This window comes from Strigops habroptila, chromosome 3 (genome assembly GCF_004027225.2).
Source record: "Strigops habroptila isolate Jane chromosome 3, bStrHab1.2.pri, whole genome shotgun sequence".
Lineage (NCBI taxonomy): Eukaryota > Metazoa > Chordata > Aves > Psittaciformes > Psittacidae > Strigops > Strigops habroptila.
This window is the reverse complement of record NC_044279.2, coordinates 4,741,252-4,768,290: the sequence shown is the minus strand read 5'-3', so window position 1 is coordinate 4,768,290 and position 27,039 is coordinate 4,741,252. Positions and strand designations below refer to the sequence as shown.

The window sequence follows — 27,039 nt, the reverse complement described above, 5'->3', positions numbered from 1 at the left end:
TGCTCTGAGTTCAGGATGAATTTTAATTCTTGAGGATGAAAGCAAAAGTAATATTTAAAGCAGGACACCTCCACTGCAAGCTCTGGATGTGTGACACCGGATCGACACACAACACATTGCAGTTCCCACAGACACGTGGCACAAACTGTATTTACTTGTGTAACATCAAGTTTCTTCTTGGATTTTGCCTTGGAAAACTATGGAAAAAATCCCAAAAGCTATTACGAAGCTCCAAATTATTGTTTGCTATTAGCCAGAATGCACAACTGGGTGATATAGTCATTTACACCAGGACAACTTCAGGGGCCAGTATGGTGCGCAGTGAGGAGATACTTAAGGTAGAAAACGGAAAGCAGTAAGCAAATAGAGATGGAATACTAATGGCTCAAACTTTGCTTGGTTATGCAGCTTAAAGCAATCTCAAGGATGTGGAGAAGATGAAGTCCCCCTTGTGACACCTAAGGTCAGACAGAATCATAGAATCACAGAATCTACCAGGTTGGAAAAGACCTTTAAGATCATTAAGTCCAACTGTTACCCCAGCACTGCCAAGCCCACCACTAACCCATGGCACTAAGGGCCTTGTCTACATGGTTTTTGAATACTTCCAGGGATGATGATTCCACCACTTGCCTGGGAAAAGATGGTGGTCAACGTGCCGCTGAAGATGCAGAAAGGACACTGGAATAGAAGCAAGTTTCCCCAAAGGCCATAAACCAAGATGTTGGTATCTCTCACTCACTACGGGCTGGCAGGGTTGATGATGATGTACCTGTATGATTTGTAGCAGGCAGATGGAGCCTGAAGTCCCTTCTCAAAATGTGTGTGGGTATAGAAAGACTCGGGTGAGATAAGATGGGAAGCAAAGTCAGCTCTTTGGTGCTAAAATATGGCTTCAGAACTTTAATTCAGAAGTTCTGCCTTGGAAATATTACTTAATGTCCCCCATATAATCACTTGTACAGTTATTGAAAAAGAGGAGCTTAAGAGTACCCGTAGTTCCTCGAGGAGGAAAATGAAGCTGTGGGCTTTAAAGGGGCAGTGTGTCCAGATGTGCACATTCAGATCATGCACAGCAGGACAGACAACTGTTCTGAGAAAGCTGGAGCTTTCATACAGCAACCTGAGGCAGAGAAAACTTAAATCATACTCAAATATTGTGAAAGAAGAAAGTAGAAATGGTTGAAGAGTGGGAAACAGCCCTGGTATTTGGGATGAGGGTGTCCCATAGAACCCAAGAAATTACTGAAGTCCCTGAGCAACTTCAGTGAAAGTCACAATAACCTACTGTGGAGGAGTGGAACAGCACAGAGAAAGAGAATAATCCTCAAAGATGCCATTTAACTTCTAAAGCAGAAAAATTAGCCATTAGGAGATTCAGTTCCTAATGGCTCTAAAAGAGAAACAACTACATAATGTGATGAATGGAAAGGAAAGATTTGCTTGGTGCTCATGTGTACCATCAGCCCTTAAAACCAACATGAAAAAAGTGATTAAAAGAAACCCTTCACATACAACACAGGACCAGCCTAAAAAGGCCAGTGACGCATGGTTTCCCCAGCCTCTCCAGCTACCTGTTTGTGCTGGATGATGTCAGTACAAAGTAACTATTACTTGCACAACAGCACCCAGTAATTAGGGAGCTAATGAACCACCATTTGAAATGTGTTAGGTACACTCATAAATAATCATCAACAGTTATAATGAAACAGATGCGTATAAAGGAACTTCAAGTGTTATGTTTTAAAGCATAAAACAACTGTTAGCTGAAGAGTGTTATGAAACTTAGCTGTAGGTTACACTAGGGATAACCATCCATTATGGAAACCTCATTAAATGTCACTGGAGGCATCATATGAGTCTAGATGGAGTCTTGTAATCCATGCCCTAGAAAGGCATGGAGTGAGAAACAGAGTCGGATGGATGCATGGATGGATGGATGGATGGATGGATGGTCAAAAGATGTCATAGCTGTATAGATGTAATTTGCCACTGATGTTTAAGCATTTCCCACTGCAAATAAGAGCTGCCGCAAGTGACAGAGCATGAACTGTGGTAAACATAAGCCTTAGAGATGGATTTATTTGTACTTACATCTTGTCTTGGCCTGCACCCACTCTTAATGTCAGCCGAGGAATAACCGGTGATGGAGCTGGAACAACTGGTTCCACCTTTATCTGTACAAGGGAACACAATCATCAATCAGAGCCTGCAAGCAGACTCCCCAAATATATTAATTACATGAAAGCACTGATGGAGTTCACCAGAGTATATCAGCTTAATGAGACAGACCTCTGAGAGGCTGATCACTGCTCTCTCATGCTTCATGCTGTGACACGGATGATGGTCACAGTTTTGTTGGGAGCTCCCAACTGCAGCAAATCACAAATATCAATTCTATACTTAAAAATCAACTTGAAATTTCATTGCATTTGTACCTGCTCATACACTTTGACAACAAGTCTTCCCAATATAGTATTCTTCTAGAGACACAAACCCCTCAGTATGTTTCTAAACAATATGAAATGCTTTGACCTTCGCACTCAAACTCGATTGGACCCATTGAGGTGTTTGCATTTTTTTCTGAGACTTAAATTTAATTATTTCCATTATTTCATCATATAAGTGTATTGTGACCCTCTTGAACCAAAAGTAAATACAGAGGAAGCAAATAAACCCCCGGCACCAACACTGGGTACTTTATGAAAGTGCTTATCCATATAGGTATAACCAAACCACTGCTTTTTAGTGCAATTAGACTGAGGTTTCTAATGGCTATTTTTCAAACAGCCTGGTTTCCAACCTCAGTTTCTGGTGGAATTTAAACCTCTTGAATATATCCTTAAAGTCTCTGAACTACTATCTGCAAAGTTGCCAACTCCCACTGAGCTACTGCTTTGCAAAATCTGTACAGAATCATCTCAGATTTTACAGTTGACACTGTGATGATTCTCCATACATAAGATGCTCAACTTATATCCATATATATGAGAAGTGTATATACATTATATATGTGTGTATATATAGAAAGAAAGGGAGACTGATCTCATTTTGAGCATGTGCGTCAGCATCTTTAATAAAATAACTACTTAGCTGAATGTGGTCCAGGAACTTACAAGAGACAAAAATAGTCTGCATACACTAAATGGAAATGTGAGCAAAACTCAGTGAGAGAAATCTGGTTTTAAAAGCTTTCATACAGGAAGAGGAGCAAACAATCCATTCAAGGCACAGCAAGCAGCGCAGGAGGCAGCAGGCCAGGGTGGGAGGACTCAGTGAGGACTTACATTGAGGAATGGCAATGACAAAGCCCCGTGCCACGCACCTTGCCCAGAGAATTGGAATTGCTCGTCTACTCCAGAGAGAGAAGGGCTGCAGCCTGAGTAGTATTTCTGTTGTGACACAGTTAACCATGCTTTTCAATGAAGCTCTCTATTGATATGTATTAGCTTACTCCACAGGCCTCTCTCTACTCTTTTGTTTATATAGCATGATTTTTTTGTTATGCCATTCCCCTGGAGCGCTGCGAAAGCTTTTTAACTCTGGAGCTCATAATGCCTGCAACAATCTCACTGCCACTTCCCATAGGTACATCTCGTAACTGCTTTTCCAGCATCCTAACCTGTAGCGATGTCCAAGGGATAGAGACATGGAATTGAATCCTGGGTACAGGAGGTTCAGGCACATGGCTTTGCACAGATTATCTTACCTCTTTTCCTGCAGGTTTCTCCTCCTTCTGCAGTGCCTATTTTGAATACAAAGCTTTCTAGGACAGGCACTGCTGCTCAGATTGCAGCACACAGCACAGAAAGACACCTGTGTCATCTGTTCTTTGTAGAAAGGTCCTTTGTATTATTATTTGTGTACTACAAAGATAGAATCCCAGACTGGTTTGGGTTGGAAGGGGCCTTAAAGCTCCTCCAGCTCCAACCCCCTGCCACAGGCAGGGACACCTTCCACTAGAGCAGGTTGCTCCAAGCCCCTGTGTCCAACCTGGCCTTGAACACTGCCAGGGATGGGGCAAGTTGTTCCAAACAACAGTGGTGTGGGTTCATGTGGCAGAAGAAAAGCAAATAAACCACTTTAAGCTCAGGTACCCACATCACAGTCTGCTGTGAGAGGAAAACTGCTCCACGACAATCCTAAATCTTATCCTTTGATATAACAGGAGAGGAAGCAATTTTCTACAACATGGGTTTGTGTGTAGGGTTTGCATGACCAGAGCAGAGAGAAAATTAGGAAGCATTCACAGTTATATCCTACATAGCCTGGTCTTCCTCGCTATCAGTGGTAGGATTTTGATTCATGATGAGGGGCAGATTACTTTGGGGCACCTCCAACAAGCCTTGCCCTGATGCAAGGACAGCTCCATTTCTCACGAAGCAGCTCCTCAACTACTTTAGTGTACAGCTCTGTGTATTAAGGTTAAGGCTGAAACTGGGTCAGCAGCTGCTTCCTGAGCTGCTCAGTCACTCCCGCAACACACCCAGTAATCTCCGTAGTAGAAGTGGTGTGTAACTGCTTCGAGTGTTTGCTTTTAATTTGGCAGTGCATGCAAGGCAGCACCTCAGCTCACTGCCTCCTTTTCTGGCTCACCCCATTGAGCCAGCACCCCATGGGGCAGCTCTTCCTCGGTGCGACCGTCGAATACTTGCAGCATGCAGCCTTCAGGTCTGCTTCCTGCTATTTATGCAGGGTACCAGTTGCTGTTCTGTGTCTTCCAGGGGCAAAATTACAGGGAAAACATGATAAAAAGCTTCAACATACAAGGGCATGTAGTGATAGAACAAGGGGGAATGGCTTTAACCTGCCAGAGGGGAGATTGAGATGAGCTCTGAGGCAGCAGCTCTTCCCTGTGAGGGTGCTGAGGCGCTGGCACAGGGTGCCCAGAGAAGCTGTGGCTGCCCCATCCCTGGCAGTGTTCAAGGCCAGGTTGGACACAGGGGCTTGGAGCAACCTGCTCTAGTGGAAGGTGTCCCTGCTCGTGGCGGGGGGTTGGAACTGGATGATCTTAAGGTCCTTTCCAACCCAAACCAGTCTGGGATTCTATGAACTTCCCAACAGGATGGGAATCACACTTAGATAATAACTATAACAACACTCAAAAATGGAAACATTATCGAGTCACTCTTTAAGTATAATGATATTAGAAATAGAAATCTGATGTTTTCTGCTGGCCATCAAGAGCTGAAACTGCAGTGAGCCCACAAACTCATCTTTCAGGTTGCACTTACACCTCAGATGCAGACGCGCCGCGGAAGTTACGTGTCTGAGCAGTAACTCAACTCAGTCATTTGCTCTTACAGCACAACTGCTGCCTAAATAAGTCACTGTGTGATCTAAAACCTAAATTAAGGAAACATGTACTTTTAGGGGTTAAAACGAAAGAGCAGCATTCTGGAGTAATACGGGGAATTGGGGCCAGCAGAAGAGCATTTACAGTGGATTACTAAGCTTCCCAAATCACCAAAGAGGTAAAGTCCAGCAATATAAGACTCCTTTGTAGCTAACTAAAAATACATTGTCAGTGGATTTGTCCAGTTTTATGTATAAGCAATACTTCTTTCACCTGAACTAATACTAGTAGTCATATAAGCCCCTTATTGCCATGTGCTGCATTTTTTTTGCTAATCTTCAAGGATTTAGCTTCTTTGCCACATACCTCAGGGCACCAACTGATAAAGCTCTAACTCTCCATTTTTCCAGGACACCAGCAGTGCGGCCTTGCAAAAAATGAGAATCGCTCAAGAGATTTAAAGGGGAAAATTTATGTCGAAAATCCTGACTTGCACCAAAGAGGTGGATTTAAAAAAATAAAAAATAATAATAAAAAAAAAGCTTATCTATCCAGAATCAGTTTAAATTTTAATTCTATCTGGGGACTCTTTCATGCATTTTAGCTTTCAAGTTTATCTTTCGACAGGGACTTTATGCTGAGGTAATGGGCAGCTTTGTCAGTTTAATTTGTCCCGAGTTTTTATTACTGTTGAACTCATATATATAGAATCATAGAATGGTTTGGGTTGGAAAGGACCTTTAGATCATCTAGTTCCAACTCCCCTGCCATGGGCACGGACATCTCACACTAAACCATATATATATGTTTCCTAATATTTCTATTCCTATATACATATATATTTCCTAATGTTTCTGTCTATGCTAAAGCTTTACCAGTTTGTATTTGTTTGTGTACCTGTTCTACTGCTCTAGAGCAAACTAGATATAGAGACTTGCAGAAGAAATGCAAAATCAAACGTACGAAAAGTAGGCAACTCTATTTTATATATACATGTATTCAACTTAGAAAGAAATCTCTCGTGTGAGGTGTCTCTGCCCGTGGCAGGGGGTTGGAACTGGATGATCTTAAGGTCCTTTCCAACCCAAACCATTCTATGATTCTATGATGCTCTGCAGAAATTCTTAATGGAATACTGACAAAACACCTCAGGCATGAGGAAAAGACTGACAAAATGGGGAATCCATGAAAGTGCTGCTGCAGTCTAAACCCAGACATTAAGTTAATATGGACAACTGGGCAACCACCAACTCATCCACAGCAGACGAATGTTAGTTCTCCAGATCACTCAGATTCTGCATGGAAAACCACTTGTCAGCTTAAAAAATGTGTCAAGTTTGGATAGCAGGGGTTTATTTCAAGTCCAGGGTACAGTGGCAAAGAAGGAAGGTGAGGAATGTCCCAAATCTGAGCTTGTATGAATTACTGCACTCAGAGCAGGACGTAAAGAGCTTCTTGGTAAAACCACAAGTTATGCAGTGCTTCCTAATGCTAAGGATAGAGATTTAGGAAATCCTGGATCCAAGGTTATCACATATGAAGACAATCTCTTTCTTTTCTTCTTTTTTTTTTTTCTTCTTTTTTAATAACAATTTAATGCGTATTAAAAGGTGAAGTGAGAAAAAAATTAGAGCAAACCCGGAATTAGAGGAGCCGATTCTAATGGGATTTCAAATCTGATAACATGCAAATATGCTGGTTTCATTTCTGAAATATTAACTATATTCTCAAGATTAGGTGATACTGGAAAGAAGAAATTATCTTTGGCTGATGCAAATCAGGACGAGTTACAGGAGTGGAAGGAGCTCAACCCACTTGACAATCAGCTCTCCCCTTCTCTCTCTCAAGCATCAGATTCAAAACGAAAGGTGACATTTAGACCATAATTTGAGAACAATTTTCTTACTTCAAACAAATTGGAGTCTTGCTAAGAGAAGATTCAACAGCTCTTCTGAGAATCAGAGACTACTGGTGAACTTGTTTATTTGAAGGTGGTCTGCTCCTCGCGTCTGTCCACCTGGTAATCTACTGGCTTCTAGGGCTTTGAAACAGTAAATGAAAGTCTATATGGCAGGTATAAGGTTGCTGGCCCTACCAGTAGAGATCTACAGAACCAAATCTGTGCCTTGCAACACTACATACATTTGTGGTGTGTGTGCTGCTGCTGAGCCTGAGCCCCAGCTTTCCAAAGTGAAAAGTGAGTTGAGGAAAACCAGAAGGACAATCTCACATTTCCAATTCACAGGATTGAACTTCCACTGTTTTGTCGTCCAAAGAGGTGGGACAAGCCCTGAAACTCTTGGTGGACGTCTTTCTTGGAGCTGCTGTTTTTAAAACTTACCAAACCTGTAGCCACACATCTCCTCAAAGCTCTTAAACAACATTCAGCAGCAAATATAGGAATCCATGTGTGTTTTCCAAGCAAGTATGCCACCTCAACTAAAGAGCTTACCTTTTCATGTTTGTGTTTCTCTTTTTCCTTCTCTTTCTTTTCTCTTTCTTTCCTCTCCTTTTCCTTCTCCTTCTTTTCCTTTTCTTTGTCCTTCTCCCTTTCTTTCTTTTTCTTCTTCTCTTTTTTGTCTTTCTTCTTCTCTTTTGGTTTCTCTTTGTCCTCAAACAGTTTTTCAGGAAGCATTGGAGACAAGGAAGGTAACATGCTGGGAAGCCTCATGGCAGTTGGTGTGCTGAACAAGGGCAAAGACATTTCTTTGGGAGGTAACACGAGAGGTGCTGATGGAGCCTTTATCTTATCTTCCTTACTCTTATCTTTAAGTTTCTCTTTGTCTTTCTTATCCTTGTCTTTTTTGCCTTTCTCTTTCTCTTTCTTTTTATCTTTATGTTTTTCTCGGTCTTTTTTGGTGTTGCCGTCTTTCAACTTTACTTTTGTGTCAGCATCCTCAAAGTCCTTTAGTTTGAATTTATAGGGATCAAGATCATCATCTTTGAGTAGTTCCTTCCACTGAAACTTTGCTTCCTTGTTTCCTTCCTTGTCTTTCTCCTTCTCCTTGTTCTTTTCCTTCTCCTTATTCTTCTCCTTGTTTTTCTCTTTATCTTTTTCCTTTTGTTTTTCTTTCTTCCTCATCTTTGTCTTGAGCTCTTTTTTCAATTTCTTTTTCACTTCTACTGATGCAGCCAACTTGGCTTTCTCCTCATAGACTTTGAGAAGAGGTTCTGGAGTTGGTGGTGAAGCAGAAGGAGAGGAGAAGTAAGTGAAGTTGGTAGGTGGATTAGAAGGTGTCCCCATGTTTGCCTTTCGAATGACCTCATCAATTGAGTCATCCATTGTCCATGAAATGTCTGAACTTGAAGTTCCACCTGAGGGAGGTATTGGAGTCGCTCCTGCCTTATTTGTGTTATTGGCAGAAACAGAAGGTTTAGGAGTTGTAGTCTCTGATATAGAAAGTCTTTTCGGACTGGTAAAAATTTCCCCTTCTGATTCGGAACCGGAGGAAAACTCAAAGGGATCGGGTTCTCGTTCCGCACATGCACGAGCAATCACAGCATCGATTGAATCATCGATGGTTTTGTCCATCACTGGTACTTTCTTAGTCTGGTTTTCAATATTTGGCTTGGTGGCAGGCTCAGGTGGCGTCTGTCCTTGTTTCACTTGAATATTTTCCTTTCCTATCTTGTCACTTAATGCAGCCAGAGGGGTTCTACTTGGTGTTTCAGGCTTGACCGGTGGTTGAGGAACATGAGCAGGAACCTTTGGACTTTTAGGACTTTTTGGGCTCTTGGCGCGACCCGGTGACTTTTTCTCTTTGGATCCAGTTTTTGGTGAACGTATGGGACTTCCAGTTACCACTGGTGAAGGTGTAGTTTTAGGTGATTTCGTCTTCTGTCCTGGAGAACTTGTTTTGGACTTTGTTTTGGGTACAAATGGCTTTGCCTCTAAAGTTTTGGGGGTTGGCACTTGCGATTTTGCAATGGGAGCCAACATAGGTGGTTCTGGTGAAGGAGGGGCTAAGTCTGTACTGTCCTGAACATGAACTGGAGAAAGCATTGGTGGTACTTTCTGAGTGTTTATTGAGCTAAGAGGCTCACGTGGTTCCAAAGCTCCGTCCAAGGCGTCACCTTTGGAAACAGACAGTTTTGGCCGTTTCACAGGTGGAAATTCCTCAGCATCAGGACTGTCTAATGGTCTTTTGCTCAAGTAGTTCTCATCATTAATTGCTTCGTCCTCTTCCATGTCTCCCTCTTCTTCCAGTGGCACCTGCATGGCCTCTGCAGATGTACCTCCATCGGTGGGCACCTGTTCCTCTTCCTCTTCTGTAGCAAAGAACATATTACAAAGGCATTAGGATAATTAAAACGTGTTTTACAGAAGCAAACAAGCATCACAGCAAATGTTCACATGCATCTCAGCCTGTAAGAGGTAACTGGCCAACCAACAGCTTCTTGCTGGTCCACCTGGAAGGAAAGTGTGGCATCTCCTGCCTTGCACCAGCCACCATCACAACTGGCAGTGCCCTCATCGCAGTGTAATGTCAAACCCATGAGCAAAGGATATGAGGGAAGAGCTCACCAATGGTGACAGACTTCGTGAAGCAGGTTTAAAGTGTCAGTTCTACCTAAAAACATCCCAATTATTTCTTCCTGCAGTTGTTGGGATTACAGTAACATGAACCTGCTTCATTTTAAATGAAGGGAGAGAGGTTGAAGCATTTTTGCTGGAACAAAGAGAACTGCAAAGCATACATGAAAGTAAAATTCACTGGAATTAGCTGTCTTGCCTCTATATCACACAATTTTGATTGCAAATTAACTACTAGGAAAATGTCTTCCTAAACCTGGTCTGTTTTCCTTGAAGCAGCACAGTCTGAAGGTTAAGGCAGAGGACTAAGCCCCATTCAACCTGCCAGGTTCTGTCTCTGATACCATCTTAAGAGCTTTCTGCACACGGACATTATCTGTTATGAACGGGAACACCCCAGCATTGCGTGTGTGTTGGTTTGGATCAGGAGCATGCCTCTGAAATGCATTCCCCCCCTTACTGTTGTTTCGTTTGCACCATGAGCAACCCTGGAGTGCATATGCTGGCTTCCTGCTGTAGTGAAACCAAAATAAAAGGTGTGTTGCCAGAGGAATGCTCCAATCACAAGTGGGCATTCATGCTAAGAGACCAAAAAACCAGCTTTTAAAGATAAGACAAACCTGAAACATGCACAGTGTGGACATCAGGCACCAACTGTTTCAAGCCACTGTGGATACCGCATGTGTGCTTGCTCTGGTTTTTTGTTTAATAGCAATTATTATTCTTTTCCCTACATTTAACACCATTTTCAGTCCTACACATGTGACATTATGGTGCAGAGAAAGGAGAAAATTCACTTGCGATCTCCCAGCAAATCCACAGCAGGTTTGAGAAGAAGAGAACCTCTGATTTCGCCAAGCACAGCCAAGCACTTTATCCTCTTGGCTACACTTCCTCACTTTCAAAATGGAATTATCCAAGCAGGAAAAAGGATTCTTAGTCTGGGATACAAATGTCCACACTGGTGTTAACCTGACACATTTATATTTGCTGTAATTACTTCATTACGCCTCTGCTGGTTAACATTCCTGTGGAGACAACCCCACTTCACTTCCCCCTATGTCTCTGTTTATCCACCTGCAAAAACGCATGACATTTTGTCTAGCAGGGTTTCTGTGGAAAGATATCAAGTGCCCCAAGATTCTCCCATGGAATATATAGTAAAACCCATTTATTATGACAGCGGCTAAACCCCAACTTCTTAATGAGGAGGTTTTAAAGAAGCAAACACCAAGAAGCTGGTAATGTAACACTAACGCCATTTACAGCTTTGTCAGGCAGCATCTTTCTGAAATCTCTCTTTACAAGGCATTTATTTTCAGGTTTTCTGTGCTGCTGTTTCTCTACTGTAATGTGTCAATGCTCTGATTTAGGAGAGTTGAGTCAAGAGCCCTGGGCTGCAGCACAAATCTTGCCAGCATCACAAATTAAGTAAAATGAGCTAGCAACTCTGGCTTTTGCCAGGGCCCAGAGGATTTACAGCAGCCAGCCCAGAGAGGAGCCTTTGCCTGAGGATAAAGTCTTAGCCTTCCGTGAAGAACAGAAGTGTTTGGGAGTTTGGTTTTGCCTGGCTGGGCACTGACATTACAGTTTATAAACTGCAAACTTAAGAGTATAACTGAGAAATCTCTGCGGACCGAGCCTGCACCTGCCATAGGGGGAAAAAATCTGCTTCCAGATCATGGAAGTCATTTCAATCTCTGTTTAAGCTGTTGCAGAAATCAGCTGCCTTCATCTGCTCGAGACTGTTCTGGGGATGAAGAATTAGCATTCATCAGATGTCACGCAGCGCCGGCTGCTACCGAGCAATTCCCTCCCCAGCCCATTCCCCCTCGTGTGCCACTGAGAGTTTGTTTTCATTTCACACTTTAAAGAGTGATAAAATGTAAAACAAACACCATACTTTAAAATGAGGATGTGGAGAAGCCGTCTGCGTTGGTTACAAGATGAAAAGTGCAGCCCAATTCAAACATTAGGGAAGACAAGGTTTGATCATTCATGCAGACTTTAGAGATAGCAACATAAACCGTTTGAATATAAAGAAACACGGGGATAAAAAGAGTCAATAAAGTGGAAGGGAAACTACTGCACCAAACTGTAAAAAACTGCATTTACTACAAATATCAGAACATTTCTTTGCTAAAGATTTCTGCTAAAACAGCCACTTTTCCATCGTGTCTCACGGAAGCGCGCTGCGATAATTCATATTCTTGTAACTCCTTGCCATCCCAAGGTGCTTCTCATGTTTTCCCTGCTCAGGATTGCAGAATAGCAGCAGCTGCCGGATCAAAGGCGAAAAAACAATTCCAGAGGAGGTTTGGAGACCAGGGACCGGAGTTTTGTACAATAAGAAAAAAGAGCAACGCTTGTTTCTTTCTTAATAAGGCCAAGTAAAGTTTGCACCGGGCCCACCAAGTTGCTGTGATCTTGGGTGGAGATGCCAGGGAAGGGCAGAAGAGGTTAAAGTGCAGTTTGTAGAGGTGAGACTAGAAATTGGGGTGTCTTGGCTCCAGCTTTCATGCACATTCCTGCAAGCCGCAAAGACAACTTAGTAAGGAAGCAGAAGCATTACCATCCCTTTTATACGGACTTGGATTCCCCCAAAACATCTGGAAAAAATTGCCTGGGTCAGTCCTGAACAATCCAGGGACTAAGGAAGTTCACGAGCACTTAACTACTGACACACATTCACCACTTCTCAGACATGCTCAGATGACAATCTGGAATCCTATCATGGTCAAATGAAATCCAAATTTCTCTTGGAAAGAGGCCACGGGCTGATCCTTCAGTGTGGACTGGTTTTGTGCCAGGCAGCAGCTTTCAAACCTGAGCCACCGCAGCTGTGGCCATGGCAGAAAACAATAAAGCACTTTTATTTATGGGGGGGGGTTTAATCAGACAAAGCGAAATCTCTGTCTTGCATTCAAGTCCAGGCTCTTTTTCCTCCCAAAGGATTCACACCGGAGCAGGGACCAAATATGGGAAAACATCAGCTTTTAGGTGTAATCTGCTTGACTTGGTGATGAGCATTTAAAACCGTGCGGCCACTTTTTCACCTCTGTCCGTCTCATTCACTACCCGGCGCTTCCCAACGTGCAATCCTTTGTGCACAGGATTGCTTTTTAACTCTCTTTACTGCCACCTCTCCCTATCTCCGGCCACCTTATTAATGATCCGACTCGAGTTAGCATCTATAGGTCAAATGGATATCACCTCGGCCATCTGCCCTAATAACTCTCTCCTGTAATGAAAGGAGACTGGAGCTGTTTGGGAGGTTTCTGAAGATAACAGATACATTTTTTTCTTGGTTGTTAGAGAAGTCAGTGCTGAATCAATATTAACGCTCACATTACTAAAGCTATACAGAGCAATTGGTTATTATGTCAGCCAGCCCCATGTGCAGAGCCAGGGTTCAGATGATGCACAGGTTGCAGCCCCAAAGGTGAGTCTGTCCATTGCTGAAATAAAACAAGCTGATAGCTGCTAGATGCTGCTTCTGAGAGAACTGTTTGTTAAGGCAGCATTTCTTACTGGAGAATATTAGGACGTGTAATCTATGAGGATGCGAGTTCTTCACTTGCATGAAAGGATGATTTTGAGGGTAGGGGAAGAAGGAATCCACTCCTGTCTTCACACAGGTCTGCAGCATCGTTTTGGGCAGGTCACACCATGTACTGCTGTGTTCCCATCTGACAAGTGATGCTAATTCCATCTCACAGAGGTGCTGTAAAAGCTGAACTTGATTAATATGTAGCTCCTCGGGATCGCTGGACAGAAAGCATCAGAATCCCAAATGCAAGCCGTGGGGATCTGTCACCACTTCAAATGGTGGAAAATTTCTTAAGCTGGACAGTTCAGGCAAGAAACTGAAACTCCTGCACTTTTTAAAGGAAAAAATACTAAAGAAGCGCAAAATTTCTTAGAATCTCAATGTTCCTGTAGTACCTCAATGTTCCAAAACCGAAGGCTTGTTTAATATATACCTTCTTAATTTGGCCATGGCTCAGTTTCAGGACAGCAATACTCAACAGTTCAGTAATGAACTTCCAAGTTCACAGTGATCAAGAGACTATTTGTCCCTAACACAGACATGGGGGTACAAAGGAATGGAAATCCTGGCTTTCTTGCCAGAACCATGCTACCATGCTCTCCTGGCTGCCTCACCAGGGGAGGCTGCACCCATTGCTCTTTCAACAACAGGTCAGATGGACAGGAAAAAACAGATGCAAAACTCTTCTGAATGAAGAGAAAGGCACCTATGCACAGGCAGTCTTCAAGCAAGAAAACCTATTTTATATATGTGTGTGTACATATATACATATCTATTATATATATACACGCATATATATATAATTAAAATTGACATCATCTTGGTCGTTACCAGACTTGTAGGTTCAAAGATAGCAGCTAGATGATGTCCTAGAGAACATGGCACAGACTAGGATGGGCAAGATCTCTGCTCACCTCCTGGTCCTGCCAAAAACTTACCCTATCTATTGGCTGGTATTTAATTAAGCAAAGTTCCAGCCTCTCTTTTCTAACTGGATTAATATTTCCCTATGTCACAGGGTGGTGACAGGGTAAAAGCATCTGGCTAAGACCTGGAGATCTAAGGAAAAAACCATGCTTTTTAGGTACAAGATGAAGCAGAGTCAGAAACACTGGCCTAAAGCCGGACACATACTTGTTGAAGAAAGCATAACATGATGTTAGTGACAGCAGCCTCTTACCTTCAATGCAAGGACTAATGTATTAATTGCACAAAGCTCTGGCAGGTAATAGTTCCTGTGGAAGCCAGCTCTTGTTATTATAATAATGCAAGATTTTGGCATTTGGTATTTGATACTAACTTTAGGACGGCTGATAAACAGTATCAGCTATCAGAATAAATCCATTAAGATAGAAGTCTGAATGAGCAGATGTCTCCATTAGACTTCTTCCACAGCCCTTTTCTTTTTAAACAGAATTTGAACATTTTATTTTCTAACAGAAAGCCAATGGCCAAATAAAGATGTATCAGTAGATCAGACATTTCTTTCATGCATAGTTCTTCTGCTCATATCATATCATATTGTATCGTATCATATCATATCAGCTCATGAGCCTTCTAATACCGAAAGAAGGCCCACAAGAAAGCTGGAGAGGGGCTTTGGACAAGGGATGTAGGGACAGGCCAAGGGGAATGGCTTTAACCTGCCAGAGGGGAGATTGAGATGAGCTCTGAGGCAGCAGCTCTTCCCTGTGAGGGTGCTGAGGCGCTGGCACAGGGTGCCCAGAGAAGCTGTGGCTGCCCCATCCCTGGCAGTGTTCAAGGCCAGGTTGGACACAGGGGCTTGGAGCAACCTGCTCTAGTGGAAGGTGTCCCTGCCCGTGGCAGGGGGTTGGAACTGGATGAGCTTTAAGGTCCCTTCTAACCCAAACCATTCTGTGATTCCATGATATCAGGTCTCTCTGCTCCTTTGCACTGCATGGTACCAAATACTTAAGCACAGGAGTTGAAAGTGTTAGAATCTTTAAAGAAAATTAGACTCATAAAGACTTTTGTGGGGCAATGCCTGCACAGAAGTCTTCGACCTCTCTTTCTTCCCAAGCATATGCTCCTCAGGACAGCATGGCTATTGACCTGAAGGTTTTATACCTTTTATGAAGATTCTATGAGTCTAGACACAAGCCACCTCAGCCTCTCAAATGCAAGAAAGGAAATGATCATTCCCACCCAACATATGAAACTTTTTAGGGAACAAAAACTCCAAACCCACCAAAAAACTTCCTGCAGACTTCCAGAATAATTCTCCTATTGTCTAGATAAAGCATGAGATTAAGACAAAGATACCTTTTAGGAAATTTTAAGTCACTAAGTCAAGAGCTTAACATCTCTATCATGCCCAGTAAGTAGGGGCTTTTGCCTCCTGTTAAAGAGAAAAGTTTTTGTCTTATACCACGATAGGTTTTATCTCTTTAACTTGTAATAACAACAGCCTTTTCCCAAAACAAACAGAACGTGTGCTTGTAGTCCATAAAGGAAATGAATGGAAGAGCAACAAAATTCAATCCTGATATCCTCCAGGCCAATATCCTGATACCCTAATGCAAAATGAACACACTAAAATACCTGCAGTACAGTTTGAGCTTAAACTGCTAGATTTTATATAGATATGTGTATATATGTATGTGTTATATATATAGTATTATATATATCATTTCTCTGCCATATGAAGGCAACTGATCACTGATGTGACTTGTTTACCAAAGAGCTGATACACCAAGAGGTTTCTCTTTTACTGTATAAAGGAGATTAACCAACCTATTGCCAAACCCTGACATTTTCCAGTTGACACTTTCTATGGGAGCTGGTAAGAGATCACCAGCAAGGAGCTCATCTTCCATGTGTCTCACATTTTCCCACTGACATTGCCAGCAAGCTCATTCCAGGGCCTTCTTGCTACGTTCTGAAGTGCAGAAACCATAAACACATTAAAAAATAAAGAAGAGCTTTCAGGTGTAGCTGGTAATTCTGCATAAATGACTGAAACACTGTAAAGAGGATGTTCAATGTGCCTGAAGTTAAACATCCAGATTTGTTGGTCACACTAGAAAACTCTGGGCCAAAGTGATGCCTCCAACAATCAGTATTAGCCAGGATTGAACTTGGAAGCGTTCAACAGGACTGAGAGACTTAGTGTATACATTTATCAATCACTCCACAAGTAGTTATTGACCTGTCTAAGAAGCTACAAGTGATCAACAAACCCCCGCTCCATCCCTAATGACAAAATAAATCCATCCACCTTGAAATACAGATGACAATAATCATCTGGTTCAGGACTCACAGATTTCCAGGCCAATTCAGTTATCTCTCCACCCTGTTGAACAAGTGCTTCACACTCTTGATTAGGCATTTCTTGGTATGAAATCAATGGAGATAAAGTTTTGAACACCAGCATGAGAAAAAGATATTGGTAGTTTGCCAGAAAGAAACCACAACTTTTATGATATACATAAGTAATGTATATCATCATAGAATGGTTTGAGTTGCAAGGACCTTAAAGCTCACCTAGTTCCAACCCCCTGCCACGGGCAGGGACACCTTCCACTAGATCAAGCTGCTCAACATGCAAGCCTAAGGGTGGGGGAAGGAAGAGGCGAGAGGTGTGGAGCATGACTCTTCAGGCATCACACCGTGGCTTAGGGTATAATGTGCACCTTTGGCTTCCAGTGCTGCTTTAGGATATTGGATGCAATGAGAATAACACTTCAAAATACGAGTGGCAGTCCTCATTATAACGCCTTTTAGAATATGCAATGTTTATGAAGCCAAACTACCCACCCAGCTCCCTGCTGAAGACAGGAAAACAGCATTGGCAGATTGTTACCAACTCAGTTACTCACTGTCTCTCTCCTACCTGATGAAATCTCAGTCCTGCATTTGTGCTGCATGCAGCAAGCAAAACCACGTTTCTGTCTAAATACAAAGAGAGAGACTTTATTTTTGCTTTGACTTTCTAATAGTGGCTCAAGAGGTTTTGTAGATCACACATGTGTACATGAATAAATGCATGTGCATGGTAGCGCTATATTAATGTATCTGGAGCTGTTACTTTGCATAGGGAGCAAAAACAACCACAGAAGCATCTTTAGGAAGTGATCGAGCAAGAAGATGTGTGAGAACCAGCCAGCTCTCTATCAGCAGGCAGCCTTGGTTCAGTCACTTTGGTGTTGCTGTGAATCACCTGGGATTGAGACTCTTCCCTGAAATATGCAGAGCAGAGTGTGACATGAGAAACACCATATAGAGCCAGGGACAGAAAACCTCCATACCCAAATCTGGATTCATCTGCATGGAGTGTATGATCCTCAAGAGGATCAGGAACTTGCCCTGAAGTGCACATGCAGGCAGAGAGGTTTTCTCTTTAAAGGAACATTTTGACTTCTAAAAAATACAATTATTAGCAAAGACAAGGTAATTAGGCAATGACAACCCATAGAGTACAACCAATCAATAACAGGGTACATCAGCAAGACTGACAGAGGTGTGAAGATGATCCGTTATAAATGGCTCTATACTGACCTGTAAAAATGCAGCATTTCCCTAACATTCGGCACAATAAAAACCTAAAATGCTATATAAGCAAGCCAACCTGAAATGACACCTAGTATTATAAATGGCCTAATCTATATGTTAATACTGTTGTATCACATAACTGCAGCAAGACTAAGATAACAATATGACTTTGGGGTTTCTATGGCTACATCCTGGGCTAACGTGCCTGAAAGGGCTTGCTGCTGACACCACACAAGCTTTCTGAGTGCTTCTCTTTGGTTATTTATGATATGATTTATGATAACGACAACATCTCCTATTTTCTCCCCTCGTCAGATACAATAAATTGCCATCGTTAATCACCGTTCTTGCTTCGGCTATGATTACAATAGTATAATAGGCCCTAGCTATGGTAATACTGTGTATTAAGGTGGGGTTTTTTCCCTCCCTTTAAAGAAATATGCACAAGTAGATATTTGTAGCCGATGTCAGTACCTGTAGTAGTTCAATAATCTTCCTGGGAGTATTCCTGGAGGAGAATTTCTGTTACAACTAAGATCGGGCACTGCTCCTCTTGCAAAGATCGCCTTTATGATCTAAAGACTCAAAATCCACATGGTATTATCTGGAGCTAACAATTCTCAAATATAATACGAGGGGTTTATAGGTGTTTTTCCTGACAAAAGGAAAGCTGATGGTCAGTCTTTTCACTTTGCACCTCCGTATCTGATCTTCCTGGCTGAGCTTTCCAAACCAGCTTTTCAAGTATCACAAATCATACTGAAAACAAACCCGCTGAACCTATATAAACATTTGGAAGGATTTCACACTGCTTTTCCTTTTATATATTATGGTCTTGTATAGGAAAATACACTGTTCTGCCTTCAATAAAACCCTGTGATAAAAACCCCAGACTTTTACAAATCTTTTAGGAAGCAACTATTTATACCTTCTAGCAGAGGAACGAACTAGGTATTTATTAGACTGGGGTACCCATACTTGTGCCATTCTAATAATTTTATCTGGCATTGCAGAATTGGTTTGAGTACTTCACAGATTTGCAATTTACGTATGTATTCAGGTGCTTGGATTCAGAAGTGAGAAAATACAGTGATTATTTCCTATCTTATTTTGTGACTGAGCTAAAGAACCCAAGAAATACTACAGAATCATAGAATAGTTAGGGTTGGAAAGGACCTTAAGATCATCTAGTTCTAACCCCCCTGCCATGGTAAGGCATAATTATCCCATAGACATCACATATTTCTTTTACCATATTACTTCAGCCCTCATCCTTTCTTCCCAAAAGTTCAATACTTAAACCCCAAAAGCTTTCTGTGTAACGCAGAAATGGGGTTGAGGGCTCAGGTACTAGGATTTCAGAGTCACATTTCTTGTCCTCAGGAGTCTCAGAGACAGCAAGGAAGAGACAGACATGATGGCACGATGGGATATGTTAGACTGTATTAATAAGCATATTTCTATTGCTGCTATAAATAGCTACCATGCCCTTCAGCCCAGCCATCATTAGTGACCCGGCTCGTTATTGGTTTTGTGGAGATGGGAGGGGAGACAGTGGCAACACTGATGAGCGCAGGGAAGATGTTTGATGTGTAAGTGGCAGCATGGAAGAAATGGGACTATGAAGACCGTGGTGTCCTATGGAATGATGAGCTCATCTCAAAGTTCAGAGGATAAACACGGACACCGCTGTGTGAGGTGTGGCACAGAACCCATGTGGAGAGGGAACACCTCTGCAATCAGCTGCGATGCCCTGAGCCTGTCTGTGACCTGCTTTACTCCCTCAGAAGTAAACCTGGGCTACTTAGGGTATTAATCTGTTATTTACTTGCTCGTGTGATGGAGCTTCTGCAAAAATGCATTACCAGAAGGAAGCTTTGGCTCAATGCAACATAAAGCCCATCATCACTCTTGCTATGCAGGACAAAGATGCAACTTCACCATCGTAAAAAGGCTGCGAGTGTTTATATCACCTTCAAATAACTTTTTAGTTCAACAACTCATTTGGTCATTAATTGCCTTTCCTCTCCTCTTCCTCCTGCACATTACTTGCAATTGCAAGGGCACGTTTGAAACCAAATGATAAGCTGCTCAGGGCAAGAACCGTATCTGTGTTTTTTAAAGTGCTTTGGTTACTTCTGGGCACTATAAAAACCCCACAAATAATGGAGCACGTATTGAGAGACTCTTCCATCCATTTGATTGTCTTCACTGGATAAGAAAAGGAAATTAAGTGTTTTCTCAGCAATAAAAAATATTGTATAAAAATGAGGAAGACTGGGGGAGGGAGAAGCTTGTTTTCAATATGTGAATTGGGATGCATAAAAACGTCAACCAGATCCTGTGCTCTAGAATGAACTGGAAAAAGTCTATCTGCACTGTTAGCAACCCCCTGATCTGTGTTACCTCCCCATAGTGGCACAACTGAATTTAATCATAATAGCAATAAAATGATATAAAAGCCCTGCCATTGACCGGAGACTCCCACTAGTGCTCAGTTACCTCTTTAAGGCAAAAAACCCCATATGTTCGCCCTCTCTCTTAATATACATATGCAGACCATGCCCACAAATGTTTACCAAATATTCCAGCTGTTGGGAATGGGTGTATCAGCTCATTTCCTTAAGGATAGCAGCAGGAATTAGGAATGCTTTTGCCAATCCAGAGCAACTTGTTTATTCCAACAGTTGCTAACTCAGAAATACAAACGCGGTTCCAGCTTATGATTCTGAAGAGCATCCAAAGTCTTCATAAGGATGTGGTGATGACTTCAGTACTCCGAATTGGTAGCGGTGTGTCTTGGTACATACATGAAACCCCACGTTTGCTGGGAAGAATTCTGAGATACAATACGAATCCCATAACAAATACAATCTTCTTGATCTAGCAGAGAAGGAAATCACGGATGATAAGGTTTTAATAAAACCTGACAAGCCTCAAAATTAAATTTACTGGGAAGGGTTCACCCCCGAAACAGATACTTCACGAAAGAAGCCAAAGGAAGACTCAAAGAGAGGAAAATGTTTACTTTAAGAGTTTTTTTCCCTCACAAATCCAATTAGTGCCTCTCTTTGTCTTTCACCCTCTCTGCTTTATACTATAGGGGAGTGCATGTGTGTCCCTGGCTCTGCCCCTAACCCTGCCCTTCTAAAGGTGCCCATAGGCAGTGAGAAAACCACCCAGGGCAGCACGATCACCTCTGCAGCAGCACTCACCTCGCACAGCTCCACGCTATGGTGGGTTCAAGATGCTGCTGTCAGCACCACTGGAAATAAAGTGCTACGAGAGCATGGGGTGACAGTGCTGAGCAATAATTCTGTGGGCAGCTTCCCGCTCCGGCACGGAGCCCAATTCAGGAGGCTGTAGGAAAATTTAAACCACATCCAATTTAAAACCTCTGCTTTTTTCTTTTTTTTCCCCAGTGACCTTATAATTTTTCAGGGACAGCTGCTAAAATCTATTGCTTCTTTCTGGAGGACCTCATGGATCACAGCAACATCTCCAAATAAATCTCACTTCCAAGGAGCTCAGAGGCTGAAAGCAGAGCGAAGGAGTCTGTTAGATGCTCTCAGTGTACAAGAGCTTTTGGGAGGGACAACTGTGCAAAGCCACAGCCATGAAACAATCCTGCATTTCTGCAGTTATCACAAGCCTTTTAGGACCATTAATCTAGGCAAAAGCAGTGCAAAAAACCCCAGAGAAAGAGAAGAAAAGAGGGATTCAGAGATAGCAGAGTCCTGCATGTACACTAGGAGCGCTGGGCACGAAGGTGAAATGATTTGTGATCCACTCTTCATGGCATTGCTTGCAATGGATGCAAAGTAACACAAGATTTGTGGAAGCATCAGGCAAGTTTCAAAGGATTGTCTCTTTAGAAACATTCCAATACACTTTAAAGTAAAACACTTTAAAGTAAAACAACAAGGACCTCAAAGCCAACGTTGGGTGATGCTGCACTTCACACCCGGCTCACTCCGAAGCACGCAGCAGCCTTCATTTCAATGCAAGGGCTGCCCCAGTGCTCCCAATGACCTTGGCAAAATTCCTCAAACAAAACCAAACCAACCCCCAAAAAACACACACAAAAACCTTCAGGACCTCGGGCTCTAAAGCTATTTTAGAATTAGCTTTGAATAATTGTCCCACAATAGGAGTTTTCTTGATTAATTGCTTAAGATAAGGCCTCCTTTTCCTCGCTGGCCTCCAGTGACTCCCTCTACTTCCCATAATCACTTTTGTCTCAGTCTCCTCTTCGCTGGGACCTGCTAAGAGAAAAATCAGAGCCACACCAACTCCATTACCTGAGGATTAGCCAGGAGATAACCCTGTGTATTTCATTACTGACCATTATTTGAGTGATTATTCAATCAAGTTTAGACCCTGTGAAAGATGCTCTAACTGTTTTGCGAAGCTCGCCTGCCCAAGCTGTGCTGCATCTAAGGGATGCAACTCGTGTCCTTTAACAAAACAAAAACGATGGGCTGATTGCAAAGGAAAATGAGAAGTGGTTTCGTATCGAACTCTGCTTTTTGTTTAAAATGAAAAAGCTAATCAGGCTTAAGTAGGAGTTAAGGATCTATTTTGATCAAGTTTCTGCACAAACTGGATCGTACAGATACTTGATTATAGAAATCTTGCAGGATATCGCTTTTCCATTAAAATTATTGAAAACATAATGGTACCCAGCCATTAGTTTTCCAGCAGTTTATGAGATAAGCACCCTGAATAGAAGGAAAGGAGGGATAGAGGAGAAACCAACAAGCCAGTTACCAGCAGGCTTAATTTAAACGAGAGGCTTGTGCACACACATCAGTGCTAGACTCAGAGGGCTCGATACCCTGATTTAAACTGAATTAATGTCTTTTAGCTAAGTAATATTTTTCTTGGACACATGGGAGAAATGAAAAAACCCAATGAAAACAAACGCGGCGCAGGAATTGGCTGCAGTAGGCACTTCTCTGTAACATTAACTTTCCACCCAGACATTAAAAACAAAACATAAAATCCTTCATTTTAGAGCTGTAGGATTCCCATGTAATCTTCCCGTTCCATGGAGCCCAGACTGGTACTATCAGGTGACTCAAATTCCCAGGGACACAAGCTGATGCTCTACAGAGACCCCTGAAGAAGCCACAAATTAAAGACAACTTCTTCATCTCCAGAAACAAAACTTCCCTTCTCTATCAAACTCCACAGAAGCCTTTACAGCTGATGCAAAATCATTTGTAACTGTTTATTTGATCTTCTTCTTGTTGCCACACTTTTTAAACTCGTGTTCTTCCAACTGCCACCATCAAAGAAAAGCTATAGCCTTTACTTTTAAAAGGCCATCAATGTTCCTGCTCCAGCAGATCTCATGTAATACCTCATATAAGTTACTTTCTAGACACAGTTTCCTCGTAAGTGCCATTCTGGTAGATCACAGAATGGTTTGGGTTAGAAGGGATCCTAAAGCTCATCCAGTTCCAACCCCTGCCACGGGCAGGGACACCTTCCACTAGAGCAGGTTGCTCCAAGCCCCTGTGTCCAACCTGGCCTTGAACACTTCACAGTCAAGCAATTTAGGTTAAAAATGACCAGAATACCCCTCCAGATGCCGTCAGTGTTCAAGGCCAGGTTGGACACAGGGGCTTGGAGCAACCTGCTCTAGTGGAAGGTGCCCCTGCCCGTGGCAGGGGGTTGGAACCGGGTGGGCTTTAAGGTCCCTTCCAACACAAACCACTCTACGACTGTCTTCCAGCTCTTGGCTAACACGGATAAACCTTCCCCTTAACTTCCATCAACCCCAACCTTTACCACCTCTGTCTTCACGAGTACTGGGGGGTGAAAGGGAGATTTATCTATGGGAGTGAGCACAAACTGCTTGTATTCTTAGGACTGAGGCAGAACGAAGCATGGTCAGATGCGGTGAGGGTGCTCCTTCCAGGCTAGGATTAAAGCCAGTAGTAGAAAAGCTTGGGTTCTAACGCATAAATTGTTCTAGAGCACGCTCAGCCAAACACCTCTGCTGATGAACAGGACTTGAAATGCGGTGGGGAGGAGATTATTCCTCCTGTGGCATGTAATTTTTAAGAACACCCCCCTATTAATCTAGTTACATGCCAAACAGTAAGCACCAGTTTGATCCAAATCCTATTAGCAACAACAATCTGTCGTTACCTCCTCTCCCCCAAATGAAATAGGCTCTGGGATGTGCTACAGAGAAATCGATTGAAAAGAGGGAGGTTTTCTGCATTCCTTTCTCCCATCTCCCAATTCAAATAGTGAATTCACGGGGCAGGGACCTGAATTATGTTTGCAGAGCACTGCTTTCACCCACGCTGCTGCTCAAATAAACCAGGAACACAAACAACACTGAAGATCTTCTTTCCCATTTCTTTGTTTCTTCTTTTTGTTCTGATTCTCTGCTTTCTCTCATCTTTGTATTTTCCTCTTTCTGTTTGGTCTTTGTTGCCTGTCCTTTCCAATACCCAGAAAATACTCATTGCTCTACAGTTTTTCTGTCCCTCAGTCTTAAGCTTTCTCTTTTGCTAGTGTTTAGCAGAAAGATAAAAACTACAATAGGGAAGAACACGTTTGCTTTTTGTGTTACTCAGGGTATTTTCCTGAAGGAGACTGGTGGCCAAAGGCAAGACTGAAGCAAAGACTGAAGGACAAAACCTCCAGGAAGCCCATAAAACATGGGATTGAAAGAAGCAGCCAGAAGAGGGTGAGGAGATAAAGAGAAGTTACACTAAACAAGCATTTCAGGGGCAAAATGAGGAGGATGGGACAGATAAGGATGCTGTGGACACGTGGTCAAAGTGGCTGCAGAACAAGCCAGAATGTGAACGGGCAGCAATCCCTTGTTAGTTTGGTTTCTCCACCACATGATGCTAAATCCTGAGATTTTTGGTCCTCAAATGGTCATTTAGGGAGAGTCTCTTTGCTCCTGAGTTCTCCCATCTCATACCTGTCACTGCAGATACTGTGGCTTCATTTCTTATGCACATCCATAGAAATAGAAAATGCCTGAGGATACTCTTAGATAAGAAGCTGTTCAGATGTGACGTATCTCAGCAGTTATTAAAAAGTAATTACACCTCATATTCTCATGAAGCATTCATTACTTTCAGAAGGGATTTAGATATCTAACTTTTAGATATATAGCTTTTGCAGATCCTGCTTTATTATTCATATGTTATAGTAGAAATGAGGAATAGCTGAAGAATCCCAGTTTGGTCACTAAGTTATAGATTGTCTTGCTTAAAATGGGGAATTCAGTGTCACCATGCCAAACCACAACAATATATCTGTCTAGCACATTACAGCCAAGATGAATTAGCTTACAATCTCTCGGGTTTTTCTGGCTTCTAATATAATGCTTAAGAGGATGAAGTTGCTCGCTATGATCAGCAGCTTGGGACACAGGGTACTGACACCGTCTACCGTAGACTACTTCAGAGCATGGTTGCATGTTCCCCTTACTTCCAGCCCAGCCATGCTCTGACGTTCACCCCACAGCATCCAGTGGCCATGCAACCATAGGGCAGATCAGTTCAGTGAGATGAAGGAAAAGCCAAATTCGCCTCTTCCTCTTCCCCGAACAAAACAACTTTTAGCCTAAACTTGTTTAATCAACTCAAAGGAAAGGGGGAGAAAGGACCAGCCAGAGATGCTGCCCCTCTTGGCAGCATCCCTCAGCTACAGCAGATAAACCTTCCACCCAGCACATAGCAGCATATGTCAGACATGGGGGTATCAGTCCTCTTGACTTAAAAGAACGGCACATGATGAAAACACAATGTTGAAGGTCAGTATATCACAGTCTACCTAGAATCACAGAATGGTTTGGGTTGGAAAGGACTTTAAGATCACCTAGTTCCAACCCCGCTGCCATGGGCAGGGACGCCTCACACTAGACCATGTTACCTGCATGATTTCTGTTGCTAACTTTGCATTTGGTATTTCAGTAGAGTTATGAACCCTTTCAGGGGAGATGCGACTTCCTCCTTCTTCTCTTAAGGATAGATCTGGATGCTCGTGTACTGCTTCAGCTTCTTGCTACAGATGGTGAAGTTCAGGAGAAGTCTTACTGAGATCTCTTACAGTGCAGTAGGACAAAGGATTCTCTTTCCAACTGGGGCAGGAGATCTATTAATTTTTCCTGAATGGCATCACTCCTCAATTTACCTTCTAAATTTTGCTTTGTTTCCCTCTCTTTGCACCATATTATTCCCTAATAAAGTGGAAGAGAGAAAATCCCTTTCCTCTCTCCTCTCCACCATGAACTGTCACTGCTCTGAGCTGAAAGACAGCAGAAGAAATGTCTAGAAATCTCTCTCAAAGATGAAACATCACTGAAATGCACAAAAAGGACCTGCCACCACTTCTTTTGCAGGAGCTAAACAGCCTTTAACAAAGAATTTCAGATCCACAAATACTTGAGTTTGCTTCAAGTGCTTGGTAAGACCCTGGCAGACATCAGATTCTTGTTCTGTTTCTGAGCTTCTCCCCCTCCTCCACCAATTCTGGGCTAAAGAAACAAACATAAAACCTTGGTGTACTCTGTGTACACCCAGGAACTCATTAAGTTAATCAAAATGACCTCCAGAACTGTGGGATGAAGTAACAAGAAAAACAAAGCATTAGGAATTTTAATACAATAACTACTTGCTTCCTTCTGCCATGAATTCTTTATGGGTCTCTAAGATACATCTGCTACCACAGGATAAGTATCTTGTGCTCTGGCTATTAAAGGTTCCCTACAAAAATCTTTTAAGATTTACTCAGCTATCTTCACAGAAAGCTGTTTGGAAAATCTAGGTGCTTTACAAGGAGACAGGAATCTCACCATAAAATCTGTGAGCAAAAACTAGGACACCTTCTTAATCCTCTAAGTAAGAAAGGTGTTGTCAGGACTTGCATCTAGACTTGCATCTATGCCTTCTGCAAATGAAGACAGAAAAAAAACTCAGGCAGTTATAGTCAAAAGCATAAGGAACTAGGAGAATTGTAGAATCATAGAACAGTTTGGGTTGGAAAAGACCTTAAGATCATCTAGTTCCAACCCCCTGCCATGGGCAGGGACACCTCACACGAGACCATGTCACCCAAGGCTCTGTCCAACCTGGCCTTGAACACTGCCAGGGATGGAGCATTTACCAC

General features: G+C 42.5%; 1 protein-coding gene across 4 annotated transcripts in view; it reads right to left on the bottom strand.

Annotated features, from left to right (window-relative positions):
- The window catches only part of TAF3 (TATA-box binding protein associated factor 3), a 122,401-nt gene that overhangs the window by 19,623 nt on the left and 75,739 nt on the right, over window positions 1-27,039 (bottom strand). For 2 of the 4 annotated variants that reach the window (XM_030480176.1, XM_030480178.1), the window contains exons 3-4: window positions 7,749-9,565; window positions 2,095-2,177 (exon numbers count right to left, since the gene is read on the bottom strand). In XM_030480176.1, the coding sequence (XP_030336036.1) occupies window positions 2,095-2,177; window positions 7,749-9,565 (1,900 nt within the window). Of the gene's footprint in view, window positions 1-2,094; window positions 2,178-7,748; window positions 9,566-10,627; window positions 11,685-25,807; window positions 25,944-27,039 lie in introns of those variants that run through there. The other 2 variants (XM_030480180.1, XM_030480179.1) reach the window with 2 other exon arrangements.